The sequence below is a fragment of the Chenopodium quinoa genome, unplaced genomic scaffold (assembly GCF_001683475.1).
Source record: "Chenopodium quinoa cultivar QQ74 unplaced genomic scaffold, ASM168347v1, whole genome shotgun sequence".
Lineage (NCBI taxonomy): Eukaryota > Viridiplantae > Streptophyta > Magnoliopsida > Caryophyllales > Amaranthaceae > Chenopodium > Chenopodium quinoa.
Window position 1 is genome coordinate 465,384 of NW_018742651.1, and position 17,999 is coordinate 483,382.

The following is a 17,999-nucleotide window of genomic DNA, read 5'->3' on the forward strand; positions in this document are numbered from 1 at the left end:
GAAGAAGGATGCAGCTGAAGTCGAGTCAAGCAAGAAGAGTGCTGACCAGGCGGCAGCTGCTATTATTGAAGATCTGCCCCTTTCTTAAGCTTTATGTCTTCTTTCCACAGCCTGCGTGCCGTTTGTTTGTATTTACCCGGCCAGGGGGCCGGGGTTCTGAATATTTGGCCGGTCTTTAATGACCGGCTTCTTTTTATGCTGAAATATTTCATTTTTGTTTTGTTTCAAATTTGTTTAAGTATTGAATATTCTTATATCCAATTGCACACTATACCGACTGTTTTGCATGGCCGATAGTTGCAGACAGGTACGAAATAATTAGTCACACTACCTATGCCCCTGGACGACTGGTTGTTTGTCTCCAGCCTAAGCGATCAGTCGGCCACTTTAAAGAATGGATTTTTTTTTTTCAACCAAGTAGGAAGGTGGTTTCCTACCTGCCTTGTTTGTTTTTTAAGCTGGAGACTCTAGTCGGTCCAGGCCGACTGGTCCCCGCCATTTTTAATCTAGTGTGAACAGGCGCTGTATGAACACCTTTTTTAGCTTCATACTATAAAATTTTTAAGGAGTGACCAAGTAAACATGATTGTTACCTAGTTGCCAAGTAACTGAGTAGTAGAGGTATCAAGCGGTGGGTACCGGTTGTTCCCCTTTATTCGCCAATGTTTGTTGGCTATTAACTCATAAGATACCAACTGTTCTTATCCCAAGTAGTTCAGTCGGTCGGTTGACCCGGATGGTTACTGCGAACACTTGCTTGACCTGATTAGTCAGTTAACTGAGAGGTATCCTTATCCGGGAAACGGCTATGTGGTTGTCTTGGTTAGAAAGTCGTATAGGTGCCGTGTAATGATTTTATAGAACAATGTTCCACCCAAAAAGGAGCTGCTCTCTGCGACGAATTTCATCCGGATGGATGCCGTCGGACGCCTGCTATAACGTTGGGACAGGTCGAATTGAATTTTTATATTTGGATCAGTTGGCTTGGCGCCTGGTCTGATCATTTTAGCAATGAGCCTTTGATAGTTCTTGGTGAACTGTGTTCTGGGAGAGTAACCGGTTGTGTGGAACAAGCGGCGTGCCCTTCTTAAGTAAAAATTAAACGTGAAGAGTAGCCGACTGTTTGTCAGCAGGCATGCCCCTCTTAGGTAAAAATGAAAATTAAACATGGAGAGTAGCCGACTGTTTGTCAATAGGCATGCCCCTCTTAGTACAGAATTGAATGAAGCATCAAACTTTTATTAAGCAGTCCTCGACTATTTACATCATTCAAAAGAAATATTTCTTAAGATTATCTACATTCCAAGTTCGAGGCAACGGTTGGCCGTCTGTTGTTTCCAGACGGTAGGTACCCTCCCTGACCTCTTCATAGATTCGGTAGGGTCCTTCCCAGTTGGGAGTTAGTTTGCCAGACTCATTAGCCCTACCAACTGCTTCCATTTTTCTAAGTACAAAGTCCCCCACTTTGAGTGGACGCCTGTGTACTTTTTTGTTGTATGATCGAGTCATTCTCAGGCGGTAAATTTCATGGCGCAAGACATCATTGCCCCTCCTTTCAGGGAGTGAGTCTAATGTCAGGCGCATGGCTTCCCAGTTTGCCTCTTCGTCATATAGCATTACTCGAAGAGTCGGCTCGTGGTGTTCAATTGGAAGAACAGCTTCCGCACCATAAGTTAGGAGGAATGGAGTTTCTCCAGTCGCCCCTTTTTCAGTCGTCCTAATAGCCCAGAGAACATGTGGTAATTCATCCGCCCATAGGCCGCCTGCTCGTTCAATCTTTTTCTTGAGACCGTCTGAGATGATTTTATTAAAGGCTTCTACCTGGCCGTTTGCTTGTGGGTGGCCGACAGATGCAAATTAGTGTGCAATTCCTTGGTCACCCAACCAGCTTTTGAGAACAGGCGTCTCAAATTGGGGACCATTATCAAAGACCATAGACATGGGAACCCCGAACCGAGTGATGACATTTTTCCAGATGAATGAAATTACATCCTTCGTCTTGATTCCCTTTACAGCCTCCGCCTCCACCCATTTAGTGAAGTAGTCGACTGCAACAAGTATGTACCTCCTTCTGCCTGTAGCAGGCGTATAGGGACCCAGAATATCCATGCCCCACTTAGCAAACGGTAGTGGGCTATGAATGGTAGTGAGGTTAGTAGCCGGACGGTGAATTAGTTTGCCAAACCTTTGGCACTTGTCACATTTTTTCACCATCTCCATTGCATCTGCTTCTAAAGTAGGCCAAAAGTAGCCTTGCCGCCTTGCCCGTTGAGCAAGCGTCCTACCGCCTATATGGGAAGCACAGTAACCAGAGTGAAGATCGTCTAGTATCTCTCGCCCCTTTTCTGGAGTAACACACTTTAAGAAGGGTTGAAGGTACCCCCTTTTGTGAAGTTCTCCCCTTATCATTTCAAAACTGGCTGCTCGTTTTTTCAGCGCTGCTGCCTGGTGATGATCATCCGGCAGGGTACCGTCTGTCAAATATGCTCTGAATTTCTATGGCCCATTTGATCATCCGGCCTGACGACTCCATGGTGGTCAGTGGCCGCTTGATAGGTTGATCTGTATACACGGCGACTGCATGTGCCAAAAAGTAGGGCTTCAAATTTTTAACAGCCATGAAGAGTGCAAGACCAAATTTCTCCACTAAGGGATACCTCAACTCGGCATTTTTCAATACATGACTGACAAAGTAGACCGGGAGCTGACAACCGTCTCTTTCAGCAAGAAGAACAGCGCTTAACGCATGATCAGAGACGGCCGGGTACATGTAGAGTACTTCTTTGGGCAAAGGGCTGACCAGCCTTGGCAAGGAATGCAAGTGAACTTTCAATTTATGGAAGGCCGCTTCAGCATCCGGCCCCTATTCAAACCTTGCCTTCTTCTTAATGGCCTGGAAGAAGTATAAGCATCTGTCGCCTGATCGGCTTAGAAATCTTCCCAAGGCCGCCAGACAACCTGTTAACTTCTGAACCTCTCGGACGGTACGAGGCGACTACATATCGATGACCGCCTGCACCTTCTCAGGGTTCGCCTCTATTCCTCTCTGATTGATAAGGAATCCGAGAAATTTCCCAGACTCAACTCCAAATACACATTTCTTGGGATTGAGCATGACATGGTGCCGCCTGAGTGTGGCGAAAGTTTCTCGGAGGTCCGACAGATGATCTGTCTGAAGCTTAGACTTGACAATCATATCATCAATATATGCCTCGACGTTTCTCCCTATTTGATCAAAGAACACAGTGTTTATCACTCGCTGGAAGGTGGCCGGGGCATTCTTAAGACCGAACGGCATAACCGTGTAACAGTATAACCCTTGATCAGTGACGAAGGCCGTCTTCTCCTGATCTTTCTTCCATAAAGGAATTTGATGGAAACCAGAGTAGGCGTCCATAAAGCTCATCAAAGCATGGCCGGCTGTTGAGTCGACCAGGCTATCAATTTTAGGCAGAGGGTAACTGTCTTTGGGGCACGCCTTGTTTAAGTCTGTGTAGTCTACACACATTCGCCAGGTGCCATTCGGCTTTTTAACACGCACCACATTTGCAACCCAGACTGGGAAGTAACATTGCCGAATGAACCCTGCATCAAGTAGTTTTTTTACTTCGGCAGCTGCCGCCTGACTTCTTTCATCGCCATGGTGCCGCTTTTTCTGCCTTACCGGCTTCTTTTTCGGATCCACGGCCAATTTATGTACCGCCAGGTCAGGACTAATGCCTGGCATTTCATGGACTTCGAATGCAAAGATGTCCTTGTACTCTTTCAATAGTTTGTGCAAATCGTAACCCAGGATCTTCAGAGCAGTCGTCCCAACTTTGACTGTTCGGTTAGGACGTGAGTCGTCTAAGATCAGATCCGTATGCTCACCAGCCGGCTGAGGGCGGAATTCGTCCGACCGCTCCTCTGCCAATGATTGCTATTTTCTGTCTTTTCTTGCGGCCCCCGTCTGGGCTGCCTTTCTCTTCTTGTCGCCTGCTTCTTGAACAGGCGCACTCTCCTTGACATTGTCAAGGTCTGTTTTTCCACCACTTGACCCAGCGGTCATAACAATGGGCTTGATATCCGAGAGATAGCACTCTCGGGCCGTCCTCTGATCTCCCCTTAGGGACCCGACTGTTCCATTATCCCTCTCAAACTTGAGCAACATAAGAGATGGGATTATAACAGCCTTGGAATTATTCAGGGTTGGTCGTCCCAGAATCATATTGTAGGCCGAGAGTTCTTCTACTACCAGGAACCGGACTACCATGTGTCGTCCTTCCCCTTTTTCACCCAGGCGGATGGGTAAATCCACTCGTCCCACTGGGTGGACGACTCCTCCTCCAAACCCTACTAAAGGGTGGGATGCCGGGTGTATGCAATCAGTCTGATATTTTAATTTTGACAGACATTTGCTACTGATAAGATCTGAGGAGCTTCCAGTATCTATAAGGATTCGACCAACTCTTTGGTTGACCACTTTACACTCAATAATGATAGGGTCGTCATGCGGCCCCCTTACCCCTCCTAGATCTTCTTCGGTGATGACAATCTCAGGAAATGAATATTTGGAGGGCCGTTCTTGGTAAACGGAATTTACATCTAGTCGCCTGATATTGTCTTTGTTGCCCCTAATAGTGGGACCGCCTCCTGCGAAGCCGCCTGCAATGGTGTAGACGACTGCATCATCTGTATCAGAGCTGTCGGCCTGTTGATTCTTTTTGGCCGACTGCTTTTTTGAGGAAGTGTTCCCCGTGGATTTCTTGATATAAGAGTCAAGATCACCTTGCTCAGCCAGGCGGTCCAGATACCGCATAAGACTGATGCATTCGTTAGTGTGATGACCAACATCTTCATGATAATCACAGAATTTTTCTTGGTTCCTGTTGCTTGCAGAACCCTTCATGGGGACCGGCTTCTCAATTCAGATCCATCCCTTGATTTCCTTTAGGATAGCTTGGCTGTCCTTGCTAAACGCATACTTTGGGGAGTATGGTTTGAATTCTTTTTTCTTCTTCTAGGCCGGCTGTTTAGAGGAATCAGCTGCCCATACCTCTTTCCTTTTCTTCTCATCTTTGTTCGACAACTGTTTCTGTCGCCCTTCTTTTTTGTCGAACCTTTTCCCGTCCGACTGTTTTGTACTGCAAAGATCAGTCGCCTGTATATAGGCTTCTGCTTCAATCAAGGCCTCTTGAAGAGTCGCCACCCTCTTTCGGACCAAATCAAATTTGAATGTCGATCCGTCCTTGAGGCCTCTGAAAAAGTCTGTATAGGCTACCTCATCCGGTAACCCTTGAATCTGTATTCTCATCAGGTTAAACCGCCTGATGTAAGAACAAAGCCCCTCCTTCTCGCCCTGCTGAATCGTTCCTAAATCAAGGGTCGTCTTCTTCGCAGGGATGTTCATGGCAAAGTTGGAGGTGAATAAGTAAGCAAGCATCCTGAAGTTATTCACACAACCAGTCGACAGGTTGCCGAACCATTGTTGTGCGATTCCTTTGAGAGTCGCTGGGAAACACTTGCACCAAGTGGGATCATCCAACCCTTGAAGGTACATCAGGTTGGTGAATGCCATCAAATGGTCTTCTGGGTTAGTAGTGCCGTCATAGGCGCCTACTAATACATTTTTCACTTTGGCCGGCTGAGCGGCTTCAGCAATTTCCTTGGAGAAGGCCGACGGCTGTTCCCCAAGTCTAAGCAACCGTAGCTGCCAGTCCATAGGTTGGACATTCTTTGCTGCATGCCCACCAAACAGAGGTGGCTGCAAAAGGTATTGTTGTTGCGGTACAAATGGTAAGTTTGGTACCGCCTGGTCACTATAAAAGTCGGACTGACGGGAGGTATCGCCTGATTGACTCTCATGATGCGACTGAGTATGCCTCATCGAGGTATTGCGCAGACTGTCTTGGAAGTTTGAAGTAGAGGCCGACTCCGACAATTGGTCACTCTTCTTCTGTTCTAGCAATAACCGAGCATCTGTGTATGTTTTCTTCGACCCGTCCGCCTGAATATGACGAACAGGTTTCCTCTTTCCTGGAGTAGGAAAACGGTATTTTGTGAAATCAAGGGCAGGCGGCTCCCACTTCCTAGATTTAGGATGAGGGGTCGCCTCTCGCCCTTGAACTGGCTTCCTCTTCCCTGAAGTGGAGGGTTTCTTAGCCGACTGTTCCTTGGCCAGAGCAGGCTTCTTGTTGAGCAACTCTTGAATCTCTCCCTTGAAGTCCCTCATGAAGGTCATTAGTTCGTTCCTTGTGATGGGAGCAGACCCATCAGTCGGCTGCTGCCGAACAGGCGGTGCGCCTGCTGGCTCACTTCCAGTTTGAAGATGTTCCCGTTCCCTCCTTTCGGTATGACGGGTGCGTCGGGCCCTTAGGGTCCCGTCTGAAGCTGTGTGAGCTTCAACTTCAAATTCATTCTCAGTATCATGGTCCGACTGAACTTGAGGGTCGTCTAGGGGACGCCTCTCTTCAGGAGTCGGTACAGACATGGATGCCATCTCAGAAGTACTCCCCCCACAGACGACGCCAAAATGTTTCGGGGTTTTCTGATGTCCTGCGGGAGAGTTACAACTCCGAGACTGGAATCGGACGCCTGTACCTGCAAAACAAACGGATGCTCCGGATGATTGGAGATCCGCCTCCGACGGTCAAGTTAGTACTTGATTAAGAAGTAATTAATGCGGAAATTAAAGTGATTGGGTCTCTCTAGGTGAGAGTGTTTAATGTGCGTAATCTCCCTTAATGAGGATTAAGGGAGGTATTTATAACCTCGGGAAACGTGCCAATCCTAGGTTTAGGTTAACCTTGGGCTGATTGGGCTTCCCTCGGAAGTTGGGCCTAGGTGGCCGGTTTCTCCATTAGGCATGGAGTATGCCACGTGTCATGACATAATAGGTCCAGGGTGGACGAATATGCGTGTGCCACGTGGCAAGCCCTGAGAGGTCCAACTGGGGGACACTTGGCAGGACCTGATTGGCCCACGTGGCGCATTCCGATTGGTGGGAGCAAAATCCCCTAATCAATAGTAATTGAGATTTCTAATCTAATATATTTTTTTTAATAAAATTATAATTTAATTTGTACATATTTAATTAAAAATAAAACTCTAATCTAACAATTTTATCAAAATTCTATCCATATTTTTATTAAAAATAAAATTTTTAAATTAATTTTTTTATTCTACAAAGTCCATCTAAATTTACCCAATTTTTTTTATCAAACAAATAAGACATATGTATCAAAATAATCTTTATATATCGCCAACGTGACACGACATTTGGCGAAAAGTTGAAACATCAAGTGTCGCTGTTTCGTAGGTTGGCTAAAAGTTTAGCTTTATATATCAACTAGTTTTGTGCCTCGTGCAATGCCCGGGTTTTGTTTATTGAATTATAAAATAAATTTTTAATCTTTATATGATTAGAGTATATTATTTTAACCGATTAGTATATATTATAAATGTATGTTTTACGCTTTGAATTATTTCCTTTGCCCAAAAAATATTATGATACAAAAAATAATTTATTTGAGAATTTTTGAGAATTATAATCTAATAATTTTGTTAATAGAATTATAATTGAATTTGTACATTTGAAATATTGGTATTTTATCGAAAATAAAACTAATATTATCCTAAAATTCTATCCAAATAGAATTCTAAATTAACTTTTTTATTTTATTTTATGAGGTCTATTTAAATCTATCCAACGTGGCGCGACACTTGGCGAAAAGTTAGAACGCCAAGTGTCGCTATCTCGTGACCTGACTAAAAGTTTAGCTTTATATATTAGTTATATATGATTTATGAGTGTTATATTTTTTTTAATAAAATTATAATTTAATTTGTACATATGAAATATTGATACTTTATTGAAAATAAAACTCTATATTAACAATTTTATCCTAAAATTATATCCAAATTTGATTGAAAATAGAATTCTAAATTAACTTTTTTATCCTACAAATCGAATTCTATATAACTCTATCCTAGTTTTGTGCCCCGTGCGATGCCCGGATTGTTTATGGAATCATAAAATAAATTTTTAATCTTTATACGATTTGCTAGATTGTGAAGTATATTATTTTAACCAATTAATATATATTATAAATGTATGTTTTACGCTTTGAACTATTTCCTTTGCCTAAAAAAATATTATGATACAAAAAATAATTTATTAATTTTTAAGAATTATAATCTAATATTTTTTTTAATAAAATTATAATTGAATTTGTACATTTGAAATATTGGTATTTTATCGAAAATAAAACTAATTTAATCCTAAAATTCTATTTAATTATATCCACATAGAATTCTAAATTAACTTTTTTTTTATCTTATGAGGTTTATTTAAATCTATGCAACGTGGCGCGACACTTGGCGAAAAGTTAGAATGCTAAGTGTCGCTATTTCGTGACCTGGCTAAAAGTTTAGCTTTATATATTAGTTATATGATTGATATATGTTTATATGCTAAAAGGCTGATTAAAACTTTAGAATTTACCACTTTGATTGTCATATGATTAGTTTTTTTTTTTTTTTTTTTTTTTTTTTTTTTTTTGGTAAAGAGAGTTGTAATGACGCTGATATAGCAGGGATTTAATCTCAAGTTTTGAGTGTTATTCTAAAATTTTAACTAACTTAATTGACATTTATATAAGATCTGAGTTAATTAAATACGACATGTTTTACAATTGATATTCCTACAATAAATGATAAAGAAGAAGAAGAAGAAGAAGAAGAAGAAGAAGAAGAAGAAGAAGAAGAAGAAGAAGAAGAAGAAGAAGAAGAAGAAAAAGAGAGAGAGAGAGATTAAGCCAATATTCAGATTTTTATTTCGCCTAATTATATATGAATTCCTATTGAATGGTCCAACACCTTACATCACAAATTTACAATTACTCAAACAGGCCAATCCTAATTTAAATTGGCTATTACAGAAGCGTGATGCATATTCAATTACACATCATTACTCAATCATCACCATTATCATCATCGTTAGTCGATAATCATTTAGGATTATTATAATGGGCAAGTTAACATTTGATTGTCGGCTTATGTTGGAGTTTATACTATCCCACTATATCTCTGGCAAATGGTTATCCAAATTTGATTAATGTATTCTAGTATTTGCCTTATCTATGCTAATGTATAATCCTATAATCCAAGTATGCTAATGTATCCTTTACCTTATATGGAGTGTAATATTAGTGTACACTACGTCAATAGGGACAACTAAAAGAGTATAGAGGAAAGAATTGGAAAAGAGATATGAAGGGTTGATCTTAATGGATCCATATAATCCTTCTGTCCACAAATAATCACTCTGTATTTTCCGTTAGAATGTTTTAAAAGTAAAAGTATAAAATTTTCATATAAGTGTATAACCCATGTGATGTAAATCCCTCCACTAACAATTTTTTCTCTCGCACTCTCACCCAAACATATTAAATTCCTCCTTAATATGTATTCCATTATTAAAGCATGTTGGACAAGAATCCATTATTAAGGCATTTAATATTTTTAATTTTTTTTTGAAATTAGGACAAGAATAATCACGTGTTAGAAATTGAAATAATACATCCGTCTTATGTACAATAGTGGTCTTTTAAATTTGTAAAAATTTACAAGAATAATCTAATACGAAATGCAATTATAAATGGCTTATGTGATCTCAATTCCAATAGATGAGAAACAATAAAGCATTCCACATGAACAATAAAAACATATTGTCTGGGCATATCAAAACTTTAAATACATAATTAAAAGAATTTTGAAACACTTGTTGAGAAATTGAATATTATATCAAAACTTTAAATACATAATTAAAAGAATTTTGAAACACTTGTTGAGAAATGGAATATTTTACAAAATATTATCGTTGCTAATTGTTTTTATAAACCTTTGGTAGAAGTTTTAGCTTAATAGTTTAACTTATACTCCCTCATAGGCTCATATTAGAACTTTTGCCTATACAACAAATTTATTTAGCGGAAAAAAACGAAAAAAAAAATTACATACAATTGTAATTACCTTGGCAACAATCACAACCCTCCTATATATCAAACTAACTCCTTTTAATATCACATTAAACTTAAACTTAAGTATGAAACACGTTTTCATTAAAAAAATATCCAAAGTTTCAATTGTACAAGTCACCCTTCTATGTTTCTCATCACAATCCAAGTCACAAATCACAATCACAAAAGTTGTATTATATAAAATCCTTCATTAAAAAGAACCCTAGAATCTAATCCCTTGTATTTTTTCATTTCATTTAAAATTATTACAAAAAAATATACTCAAACTAATAAACATTAAACACCATAAATTTTGATCCCAAATAAAAAAAATGGCAATCATCCTGGTCCTATAACTCACCATCACCACACCTCTTGTGTTGTCACAATCACCAATTTTCTCTCTCCTAATCTCTTCATTCATACATTCTATCTATGTCACTTGCACAATCATGTAACTTTATATGTATTTTTTCTCATGTTTTTGCCTCAAAATATTCACCCATTTTTCTGGGTAATTTTGGGTGATAACTAATTTAAATTCTTCTGTTTTCTAAAAGTTAAACCCAGAATCCAAATATTTGAAATTATGGCTGTGAAAAAAGTTGCAGAAATTTTTTCAAAGAGTTTGATTGATGAAGTTCATAAATGGGGTTCAATGAAACAAAATGGAGTAACATTAAGGTATATGATGGAATTTGGATCAAAACCTACTGAACGAAATTTGTTGATTTCTGCTCAGTTTCTTCATAAAGAGCTTCCCATTCGAATTGCGCGTAGAGCTATTGAACTTGAGTCTCTTCCTTATGGTTTATCTCTTAAACCTGCTGTTTTGAAGGTAATTTTTTTTTTTTTTTTTTTTTGTCATTTTGGGGTTTTAATTGCTGTTTTTGGTGTGAATTTTGTTGGGTTTATGCTATTTTATGAGAATTTTCATTTTTATTTGGTTGAAATTCTGAATTTTCGGGGTTTTTTGGTGGGGATTTTGTTGGAACTGAAGTTATGTATTGCATTTTAATTTACACTTCGTATATATTTGAGTGCTTGTAATTTTGATGTCGATGTTCTGTATTTATCGTCATTGAAATTCTGAATTTTTCTGGTAATTTGCAAACAAAATTGAATGTTAGTTTGTTGGAATTGAATATAATTTTTTGCATGTAATTTTGCAGTTGAATCTGGTAAATTTTGTTATCACTAATACAATAGTAAGCTTGATTAAATGGTAAAAATATTGTTAAATTTGCAGGTTAATGTTTTTTCTGTTTTTTCAAAGAACACTTCCTTTATTGGTATCCTGATATTGCAAAGTGCTGTTGGTTTGATAGAGAATATTATCTATGATCCACAAAAGTAAAGAGTATCTTGAGTATTGTTTATGTATGTGTATTATTTAGATTTTTGTAATGCTATTTTAATAATCAAAGTTTGAATTTTTGAGAATAATTTTTCTGTTATGTGTCAATTTAGGTTCATTCACTGTCATGTGGAGTTTGCTCTCCTGTTGTCACTGAGATTAGTTAGGTGATGATATCATATTGTGTGCGTCATTTTCTCACCAAATTCTTTTTTAAAAAAACATGATTTCAAGTTTACCTTGGAAGATCATAAAATACTGATAAATTGCTTAACTTTTATCTCCTACTATATTATCTCTCTTAGGAAAATTTAAGGCTCCTGTTGTTGGCCCAAGTCACCACCCAACCTCTTCCATGGCCACGCCCCGGCTTCATTAAATACATATTCCCTCCGTTCCACAAAGTTACCCATGTTTATTGTTACTCTCTCCACTTCTCCAGTGACAAATACAAAACAATAAAGTTGGGCAATTGGGGTCCTCATGTGCAGGAAAGAGAAAATCACATATTGATAAACAAATTGATGTGTCCCAAGTGGTGGATCATTTGAGGTTAATGTCGAATATAAAACTTGCCATAAAAGGAATAAAGCTATATAGTGAGGAAGCTTATGGAACAGACTTATATGAAAAGAGAGAGGGATTTTGTGGAAAGGAGGAAGTGCATTATCATCTACGCAGATAGTAATTATTGCTTTTCAGTTGGATTGCATATAAATTAAAAGGTGTATTTATAGTGGAAAGATGAGAATATGTACAAGATAGATGATGAATATGCATGTAACTGATCTAACAATATACGTTGGTTACATGTCAATTAACTGTTTAATGGCTTAGCGCCATTCATAATATGGGATTCTTTAGTAAATTCTGGCAACATAAATCCCAACCATAGCAAATATAATGACCTGTATTATATATGATAAGTATATGTTTATTGAATTTGAAAGATCCTACTACTTTTTCCATCAGAAGAATGGTCAAGTTTTTGAATTGGATTCCAAGGATACCATCATTTGACTTTGTGGATGACATCATACCTTTCTAAGGATCCTGTAAACTTCCATGAAGGCTCTTCCCAACGAATCTTTTCATTCTTACATTGTTCGCTTGACTTTCTTTGACCTTGGCACTTGTAAGTATAGTAACCTACTGGCCTGTCATAAGGCTGATCTTTATCTTGAGTTGTAATCCAAATATAAGCTTTCATTCTGTTTGAGACTACCGTCAATCAAATTTATACATGAAATTAATAGTAGCAGATTAATTTGAGTGATTTTGCAAAGAGTGTGTTGAGTACTTGAGGGATCTATTGGCCAGACTCTTTCATCAGGCCTGAGAATACAAAAGCTAGGCTCCAGCAAACTATGAAAGTTATTGCAAATTACGAAATACATTAGCTGTGACTTAGATGACAGTCTTCAGTGGGGTGAGGAGAAGTATACCTTGAGAAATTTCTACTTTTATTGATAAGTAATATGTCACCACTAGAAGAGTTTACTGTTATAAGCTTCCTCAATGGATAATGTATTAGAATAGCTAGCAACAGTGACAAAAACATATCTGCTTCGTGTTATACTGTTGTGTGCAAGTTTTGTCAACTCATTTTGGAAGTTAGAGTTATTATGAAATTTTACCATGGGATCACTTGTAAAGGTGTTATGAATTACCCTGGGGTTTGCCAAAATCATTAGCATTTAATATCATCTTATAATGTTATGAATCCATTTAGTCATGCTGAGGTCTTTGAGTGTGAGGTTGAATAATGCTAACTGAAGAGCAGAGGTGGTTGTTTCTTTTGTAAAATTAACAAAGGAGTTATCATTATTGCTATATTAATAATTATAAACTCTTTTTCCTTCTTAGGTGCACGATTGGTATTTGGACTCTTTTCGTGATCTCAGATCATTCCCTTCAATTAAAGATAACCGTGATGAATTAGATTTCACCCAAATGATTAAAATGATTAAAGTTAGACATAATAATGTTGTCCCAATGATGGCCATGGGGGTCCAACAACTGAAGAAAGGCATGGATCCCAAGATTGTATATGAAGACTTGGTCGAAATACACCAGTTCCTTGATCGCTTCTACATGTCCAGAATAGGGATTCGTATGCTCATAGGTTGTTCCTGTTACTTTGTCCTTTTTACTTTTTATTCATATTTTGCTGTCTACACTAATCTAATAGCTTTGGTTTATTTTATTCGGTTTTCCCCCCCTTGCTATTACAGATAACATCAATTAATAGTGCTAGTTTTTTTTTTTTTTTTTTTTTTTTTTTTTTTTTTTTTTTTTTTTTTTGGCTAAATTCAGGGCAGCATGTGGCTTTGCACGATCCAAATCCTCAACCTGACCGTATAGGGTATATACATACAAAAATGTCTCCCGTTGAGGTTGCCAGAAATGCTAGTGAAGATGCTCGTGCAATTTGCATGCGCCATTATGGCAGTGCACCTGAAATTGATATCTATGGCGATCCCAACTTTACATTTCCGTAAGTTCTTCTGTATACATATATATATTTCTCTGCTGTACTTATTATTATCTCTTTCCGAAGGTACTTAAAACTAATATTTATACAGCACATGAAACCTTGTGCTCTGAGAATAATCTAGGTTATACAAGATGTGTGTTTGAGAAAGAGGATAAGAGAGATACACACAACACAGTAATATGATGCATTGCAAAATAATAGCCAGCAAGGCTTATAATTGAAGTCGTTTGTTCCCAGGGACACCCTAAAGTCCAGATCAAATGCTTATATTAGTTAATATTATTGATTATGCATATTGAGATGCTCATCAACAAAGATGAAAGGCCTTGCCAAAAATATCTCTGATTTGAACTCTGTGATGTTGTCTTCGAGGTGTCTTGGGCAACTTGATAAGCTATTTTGAATAAATTGTTTTCCCTTTGTTCAATGCTTGTCAACCATTGTATAAACTAGATGTAAGCCCGTGCGATGCACGGTTCTACTAAATTATTTTATTTAATTTAAAATTTTATGTATTTATATGGATAAAATTTCTAATATTATAAGATAATTTTTTAATTTTAACACTAAAGTTATCTTTTGTTGTTTTAACTATTTTATTTGACAATTTAAATTTTTAATTCAAAAAATAAATGACAAATCTCGTTTTTTTATTGATCAAAATAAGTCTTTTGCCTATGCATTTATTTAATATACTCATTCTGTTTAAAATGTTAGTCTCATTTATAATCGTTTAACTATTAAAATTTATTGGGAATTAGTCATATGAGATTTAGTTTTATTCGTCTCTATGAATACATTATTAAAATAAAACTTTTATAATATTTGCTAGGGAAAGATTAAATATATTTGCGATCAAAAATTTGCATCCATATATGTAAAAAAGATAATTATTACTTAGGTCAAATTTTTTTTTAAGAGAAGATAATTATTGGTTTTTAAAAATAATTTAAATTTTAATTATTCTCAATTCGTTGCTTTTATCTATGTGTCAAAATTCATAAATCTTATTCGTCACTTTTGCTTAGGTGGCGAGTAAATTTTTTAATTCTAAAATAAATTATTAATCTAATTTTTTATTGGACAAAATAATACCTTTTCTTATGTGGCGCGTCAAATGCTTCCGAAAAATGCCTTCTTTATTTATATAATTAGATTAGATTGGTAATCTTCATCCTCAGTGGTAATATATCCTAGGGATTGATCAAGATGGATTATACATAATGTAGAGTCGTGGACCATGGTCTTGGTTAGTGGGGCCTGTTTCTGTTTCAGAAGTTTTGCATCTCATTTTGTCTTTCCCAAAAACGTCTGCATGGTTTCTATAAATGCATAAATAATGATGTGGTAGTGCATTTGTTGCAATCTCGACTTATTTTTATTTGAATCCATATGTTTTGTCAACCAAATCACTGGTAAAGGAGGCTATGCAAGGAATTTTTAGATGCCGGCTGATAATTATTTATCTGAATGATCTTTTGTATTCTCTATTGGATTTTGAACCTATTGTCCTGTGAATGGAGTTATATAATGATGCACATTTCTTTATTGATCCCAGGTATGTACCTTCACATTTACACCTTATGGTTTTCGAGTTGGTAAAAAATTCCTTGCGTGCTGTTCAAGAGCGATTTATGGACTCAGACAGTGTGCCTCCTATTCGTATCATAGTAGCTGATGGAATAGAGGATGTCACGATTAAGGCACGTTGATGCTTTTGAAGACTTTTGCTTTTGTTACAATCTTCATTCCTCAGTGTGTGTCTTGACTCCTGTGATGCCATTGTAGGTTTCTGATGAAGGAGGTGGGATTCCAAGAAGTGGTCTCCCTAAGATTTTTACATACCTTTACAGTACTGCTGAGAACCCGTTGGATGAGCATACAGATCTTGGAACTGGTGATAATGTGACTATGGCTGGATATGGATACGGGCTTCCTATAAGTCGATTGTATGCTCGTTATTTTGGAGGAGACCTGCAAATTATTTCCATGGAAGGATATGGTAAATCTTCTTATCTCATAATTTCTTCCCATCTGGCTGTCTCCCATATATTGTTATGCAGCTTATGCACTTAATATCTAGCTTAGACTGGTTTTCCATCTACTCATCTAGCATTACTACATTAGTCTTACTCTTTAGCCTCTGTTATACCTATGTACTATCGAACTATGTAGTAGTTTGTTCTCATTTGGGAATTGAGAAAAGGTTACGAGGTTTAATCTGCTACAGAGAATATTAGACAATATTGTCTTGAAATAAATAAAAGATACCAGTCAAATGCATAGTTCAAGTTTTCAGTTCCTATATTGAATTAATCAAGTAGGTTAGTAGATGTAATAATTAAGTTGATAGGTCAAGTCCAAATTTTTAAATCCAGAACTGTAAAGAACAGAGGAGCTTTGAGTTTGATTTATAGAACTACAACTACTAGGCCAATAGCATCCATCTGATGTTGGGGTAGCAATAGCTCGCAGCTTGCTTATGGCAATGTTTCTGTTTTGTACACTCCTTCCCCAATTTTGTTTACTGCAAGCACGTGAACATCCAACTATTTGATGATCTGTCGTCCCTCTGAGGCTCTGACCGCCTGACCAGAGTCACCAGACTGACCCTTCCTTGGTAAGATCCCAGCCTTTTTGTCGCTAGAATGGCGCCAATGAAAACTGTTTTAAGTCACAAGTATAACCATCCTATATGCAGACTTTGGCAATAATAATGAGTCTCAGCTTTTCCCATTGACCTTCCGTAGCCTAATCTGGTCAAAAATTGGGAGAATTTCAACACATCTAGAAGCTGGATATTTATGTTACTATGGAGTATTGGTAACTGTTGGTGCTGCCATTTGCCAAATCTTCCTTTTCTTGAATTCTTACCCTAATCCTTGTCATTGTGTCCACATCCCTCTCCTTCATACGTATGCAGACAACTATCTTCGATCACCAATGATTGTGTTCAGGTCTATATTCTTCTCAAGCTATCAACTTTTAACATAATATAATTTCCATGCTCCATATTTTTTTTGAGGATAATCTGTGCAGCCTGTAACTGTTGAGCATTCTTGGAGATTTGTTTTTAGCTACTATTGTAAATTTTAATCAATCACAGAAAAGATGCGACACTGTGGGTGCATTGTGGGAAAAAGTTGAACCCCATGAGTCTTGATTTTCAGGAGCTGCATTGCGAAGCAGATTGAAGAAAGCTTCTGCACAAAGAAGGAAGTTGTTGAGAACTCCTGAAATATGGCCCCTTGGAAACCCTTTAACGAACTAATTATCACAAAAGCTATGGAATTCTATTGCCTACACCACCTGATTCACCCTACCAGCCAAAAGCCATCATTAGCAATTTAGCGTCACCTTCTCTAAGAAAATTCTCACTATTTACAAACTTTCCTCATGTTTGTTAGATGATCAATAAATGATCAAATGGGCTTTGATTAATAAGTTTACGTATATGTTGTTGGGCAATGTTATGATAATTTTTGCAGCGTTCATATTATGGTGTAATGCTTTGTTCAGTGAGTATTGTGGTTTCTGATAGTAATTATTAGGTAGTTTATATTTGCTGTTGAAGGCACCATAAGATTCTGACAAATCAGATGTTCTTATTACATTGTTGCAGGTACAGATGCCTATCTACACTTGTCTCGATTGGGTGGATCTCAAGAACCTCTGCCGTAGCCTGTAGTAGCGCAGCTGATGAGCTATATACATTCAATATATTTAGACTTCCAATGGTTTACTTGATTAGATGGTGTTCATGAGAAAAGAGCATGTATTGTTCAGATTTATATGATAAACTGGTATTGTCATCCTTGTAATCTTATTTTTAGCAATGGAAATCCTGCCTCTGGGTTTCTTTACTTCGCAAACTACCCTCTGCCCCGCCCCCCTGCCCCCCTCCCTACCCCCAACACAGAAGGATCTTTGTGGCATACCAAGGGCCAGTTATCCCCCCCCCCCCCGGGTTAATGGTGTTGGCATGTGTAAGCTACATACAGCTTCTTGTTGACCCAGTGTCGTTGCTGGTTGGTGATGCAACGGAGATAACTTAACAATGTCTAAATTCTAAATCAAATCCACGCTTCCATCCTCTTAGAGCGTGTTTGGTTTGGTGTTTTAAAGTATTTGATACTGAATTACTTAA

The 17,999-nt window shown here is 37.7% G+C and overlaps 1 protein-coding gene across 1 annotated transcript; it reads left to right on the forward strand.

Moving 5' to 3' along the window:
• The first annotated feature begins 10,257 nt into the window (after nt 1–10,257).
• Nucleotides 10,258–17,724, forward strand: LOC110722049 (pyruvate dehydrogenase (acetyl-transferring) kinase, mitochondrial-like). The gene is made up of 6 exons (XM_021901282.1): nt 10,258–10,836; nt 13,222–13,480; nt 13,672–13,852; nt 15,411–15,555; nt 15,641–15,854; nt 17,475–17,724. The coding sequence occupies exons 1-6, from the start codon at nt 10,588–10,590 to the stop codon at nt 17,531–17,533; spliced, it is 1,107 nt and encodes a 368-aa protein (XP_021756974.1). The 5' UTR covers nt 10,258–10,587; the 3' UTR covers nt 17,534–17,724.
• Nucleotides 17,725–17,999: the final 275 nt, after the last annotated feature.